General features: G+C 38.3%; 1 protein-coding gene across 1 annotated transcript; it reads left to right on the top strand.

The window, feature by feature from the left end:
- Positions 1-3,664: 3,664 nt before the first annotated feature.
- LOC145127387 (uncharacterized) lies at positions 3,665-4,530 on the top strand. The gene is made up of 2 exons (XM_079062599.1): positions 3,665-4,165; positions 4,240-4,530. The coding sequence occupies exons 1-2, from the start codon at positions 3,665-3,667 to the stop codon at positions 4,528-4,530; spliced, it is 792 nt and encodes a 263-aa protein (XP_078918725.1).
- The last annotated feature ends 559 nt before the right edge of the window (positions 4,531-5,089 follow it).

The following is a 5,089-nucleotide window of genomic DNA, read 5'->3' on the forward strand; positions in this document are numbered from 1 at the left end:
ATAAGGTACTAAAGAGGTTTAGTATGGAAAATTCCAAGAAGGGAGAGCTACCTATCCAGAGCAATACCAAATTGAGTAAGACTCAATGCCCGAGTACAGATGTTGAAATAGATGACATGAGTCGTGTACCTTATGCTTCCGCTGTCGGATCGATCATGTACGCTATGACATGTACTCGCCCTGATGTGGCATTTGCTTTGAGCATGGTCAGTCACTATCAGGGAAACCCAGGTAGAGCTCATTGGATAGCAGTTAAGAATATACTCAAGTATTTGCGAAGGACAAAGGACTGGGTCCTTGTGCTTGGTGGCAGTGATACTTTGAGAGTAGATGGTTACAGTGATGCCAGCTTTCAGACGGATAGAGATAACTTCCGTTCTCAGTCGGGCTGGGTGTTTTTACTGAATGGAGGAGCAGTTACTTGGAAGAGTTCCGAGCAAAATACGGTGGCTGATTCTACTTGTGAATCAGAGTACATAGCAGCAAGTGAAGCGTCGAAAGAAGCAGCTTGGTTGAGGAACTTCATCGGGGATCTCGGAGTTGTTCCAACCATCCAAGAGCCTATGGAACTGTTCTGCGATAATGAAGGAGCGGTTGCCTTGACAAAGGAACCGAGAGATCATGGTAAGACCAGACATATCGACAGAAAGTACCATTTCATCAGACATAGAGTTGAAGAAGGCCATCTTATAGTAAAGAGGGTGTCATCTGAAGATAACCCAGCAGATCCCCTCACAAAGGGTCTGAGTAGGGCTAAGCATATTCAGCATGCTCGGAGCATAGGACTGAAAGATGATATTAGTTTTAGTAGTTAGATTAGTTTTATTCTGAAACTTGTAACAAAGTAAATGTAATTGACTTTTGGTGATTAAATAATAAAGTATTATTTATAAGTTTGGTTTCTGCCTTTTGTCAAATTGTTTATTATTGTGTTTCATTTTTGCATGTTTTACTTCCTGAATAATGAGATCATTCAAACTCCACAGTCGCTCGTACTCTTGGAAGTAAGTAGTGAATTAAGACTGTCATGAATTGGATTGCAGATTGTCTAAGGATAGACATGGCAATAGAATTGCTGCAATGTTCATGAGTACTCAGAAATTGAGATTTGAGTATTGGATAAACCCTCGCTCAGAGTATCACTTCATGGAATTCATCACGAGTAATACTGAGACGATAATATCTTATAATTTTGAAACGAAGATATATGAGTTGTAATTTACAAAGTCGGTAATACATTGGTGATACGAAACCGCATCAGTAACTTGGTGTTATAAAACGTATTGTCATGTATAATTTGATGAGTAAAAGATACAAGCATATGAGTCAACGTTTATTCGTTCCTTTTGCCCTAACAGGAAAAGCGATATCTGTGGGCCCCTCGATGATTTGGTGTTGACTTATGTGCTGGGCCCAGCCAGGACTAAATTGATGTGTTCAATTAGAAGTCCTACATCATCACAAATCAGGAATCGGGAAACATAGATTCTGGACAAAGAGATTGATTACATTCCATGTCTTATGTCTAGGGATATCCAACAGAACGAAGGATTATATGATCACTTATCTTAGGACACGTAACTGACTGGGTCAGAGTTCGGCAGCAGCTTTTGGAAGCTACAATTTGCTGGTCAGATTTAGAAGGCATACTAGCAATTATAGTTACAGACTTATCCAAGTGGGAGACTGTTGGATTAGGTGTCTAAGCCCATAACTATAATTGGTATGTACTTGAATTGATAGCAGCACAGTCCTTTTGGGTTGCCCTCCACCTAGCAACTGGACAAGGAAATTATGAAAGGAGAGATATTAATTTATAAGATTAATAAATTAATATATATATATATAAATGATTTATTAATATGTTAATGGATTAATATATTAATTAGAAATCATTATGTTTAATTAATTGTTAGCCAGAAATTAATCAGAATTGATTTTGGGGTTAAAAGAATTAATTATAAGGTGCAGGGACTAGTTTGCAGTTATCTAATAGTTGAGTGGAAGGCTCTAGAACCCCCTTGGAAGAGGGTGGACGAAATATTTAGGGGAAACCCTAATAATTTCGTCCATAGGGGCTTGGATAAGGCCCTTGGGTTTGCTTAGGCCCTAAGCAAAGGATAACTAGGGTTTCCCTTAAACCCTAGATCCCTCAGCTATATAAGGAGCCTCCTGGTTCATGTTTTTGGTCACTCTTTGTTTTGAAGAAACCCTAAGGCCGAGATTTTGCATACTCCCTCTCCCCTCTCTCTTCTACTTTCCTTCTTGCTAGTTTGGGTGTGATTCCATTAGAGGCATTACACTTGTGGTGCTAAAGCTTCCAAGAAGATCAAGATCAAGACCAAGGGAATATCAATTGTTTGCTATTACAATTGAAAGGTATGTAAACCCTAAACCCTAGTTTGTTAATTTCGAAATTAGCCTCTCTCCTCTAGGGTTCTTGTTTTGCAATTCAAAGTTGTATGTTCAATAGTTAAAACATAGATCCAAAGTAGGTTGCATGTGAACTTAGGAATTGTTTTCTAGTTTATTTGTTGTACCTAAAACCCATCACTTTCTAGGGTACATTATTGCATAACATAGGAGCTTTCATTACACATTCTATCAAGAAAATATTGGATTTTCTGGAATCATATTCACTCGCTTTTACAAGGAAAATGACATCGTTATCAAATAAAACTCTTATGAACTCACCAACTTAATTGTTGACACTTTTTCAAAACTACTTGTATTCTCAGGGAATCAGTAAAACAGGAAATCAGCGGCTTTTGAGGATGGAACGCTAAGGCGTTAAACATTTCATTTTTGTCAACATAATGTAATTGATTTAGAAACGTGTAAACTCATACTATGGTGTAACGTTTTCAATTATATTTATGTTGGTTGTTTTTACTTTGAGCACTATTATACTCGTTGTTGTGATACTATACATGAAGTCCTCCACCCCCGGACGTTTCCCCCACCCTTGGTTTGGGGGTGTGACAATGAAGACTATGGTGGTTTCATTTTTCAAGCATATGGGACAGATGGTAAAATTTGTATGTATGTGGACCATGATGGTCAAGGAATAGAAGATTGGTTTGGTTCTGAAATAGAAGAGGAGGATGGAGATGATTCTTGCATTGATGGTGGTGAGAATGAGGACGAAATTGATAACCTAACAGATGTGGATGTGGACTTTAATGAGGGCATAGTCACTATGAATAGGATAAAGGGTGATGAATGTCTAAATAGATTATGTGGCAAAGAGGAAGAGGGAAATGATAACAACATAGATGATGATGATGGGCATGAAGAGGATGCCAATGTAACTCAACAACATTCCATTTTTAATGAGTTAGTTCCATGGAAAAAGCAGATCCCAATACTTGGTATGAGGTTCAAAAATCCATCTCAATTAAAATCAATGTTATGCAACTATGTTGTTGCGAATGGGTACCAACTTTGCTTTGAGAAAAATGATAGGAAAAGATTGTTGGTTAAGTGTTGCAAGGGTGAGTGCACATTCAGGTTGTAGGCATCTTGGATGAGTGATGAATCAAGCTTCCAAATTAAGTCTTTAAAGCCAGTCCACAAATGTGCAAGGAACTACAAGTTAGGGTCCATGGTCACTTATGCTTGGATAGGGAGTCATTATACAAGAGAATTCTTACTTAGACAAAAGATGAGTGTTAGAAAGCTAAGAACAGCTGTGTCACAGAAGTTTGGTATTCATGTTAGTGTTGTTCAATGCAGGAGAGGTAAGAAATATGCACTCCAACTAATAGATGGTACCCTAGTTGAACATTATGCAAAGTTATGGTCATATGCAGAAGAGATTAGGAGATCAAATCCAGGTAGCACTGTGAAGCTTGATGTAAATCATATGCCAGATGGGAAGAACTACTTTAGTAAGTTCTATGTTTGCTTTGATGCATTGAAGAAGGGGTGGAAGGAGGGATGCAGGAAGATAATATGTTTAGATGGTTGTTTCCTTAAAGGGATATGCAAAGGGGAGTTATTATGTGCTGTTGGAAGGGAAGCAAACAATGGGATTTATCCTATTGCATGGGCAGTAGTATGTGTGGAGAATAAGGAAAATTGGAGGTGGTTTTTGGATTTACTCATTGATGACTTGGGACTTAACTTACGCTATGGATACAGTGTAATATCGGATCAACACAAGGTAATTTAATTGTTTGTAATTAATTTTCCAATCTATTTGCATCCTTATTCACTATATTTGGAATTTGTTAACAGGGTTTGATTGAGGCTGTGAAAGAACTCCTTCCATATGTAGAGCATAGGCAGTGTGCCAAGCATATTAGCCAAAACCTTAGGAAAAGGTATAGTGGTGCCCAATATGAAAGCATATTCTGGAAGGCATGTAAAGCAACAACAGAGGTAGATTTTAAGGTTGCCATGAAAGAGCTTGAAGTGCTAGACCCAAGTGCTCATGAGTATCTGATGGACAAAGACCCCAAAACATGGTCAAGGGCCTACTTTCAACCAGGAAGATGTTGTGATGATGTGGAGAATGGAATGTCATAAAGTTTTAAAGCTGTGATTGTTGATGCTAGGAAGAAACCAATTATCACCATGCTAGAGGAGTTGAGGATGTGTATGATGGAGAGGGTGTTCAAGAAGAAATGCAAGGGTCTAGGATAGGGCAACCAAATTTGTCCAACAATTAGAGAAATAGTGAATGACATTAAGAAGGGTCTAAGACATTACCAAGTCTTACCTAGTGGACTAAATCAGTTTGAAGTAAGAGGAACTACAGATGCTTATGAAGTGGATCTTGAAGAAAGAACTTGCTCATGCAGGCTTTGGCAGCTTAATGGAATCGGTTGTGTCCATTCTGTTGCAGTTATTAGTTTTATGAATAGGGATGTAGAGTCATATGTGGACAAAATGTTTAGTAGCATCACTTACATTAAGGCATACAAGTTTAGGTTAGCACCTATGAATGGAAGTAATTTGTGGCCTGCAACTGATTACACCCCACCTTTACCTCCTGTTCGTAGAACTATTCCTGGGAGACCTGCAACTAAAAGGAAAAGGGATGCAACAGAAACCCCAAACCAGTCACGTAAAAAATCAAAGAAAA

This window comes from Lactuca virosa, chromosome 7, assembly GCF_052849685.1.
Source record: "Lactuca virosa cultivar CGN04683 chromosome 7, Lactuca_virosa_CGN04683_v6, whole genome shotgun sequence".
In the NCBI taxonomy this organism is placed as follows: domain Eukaryota; kingdom Viridiplantae; phylum Streptophyta; class Magnoliopsida; order Asterales; family Asteraceae; genus Lactuca; species Lactuca virosa.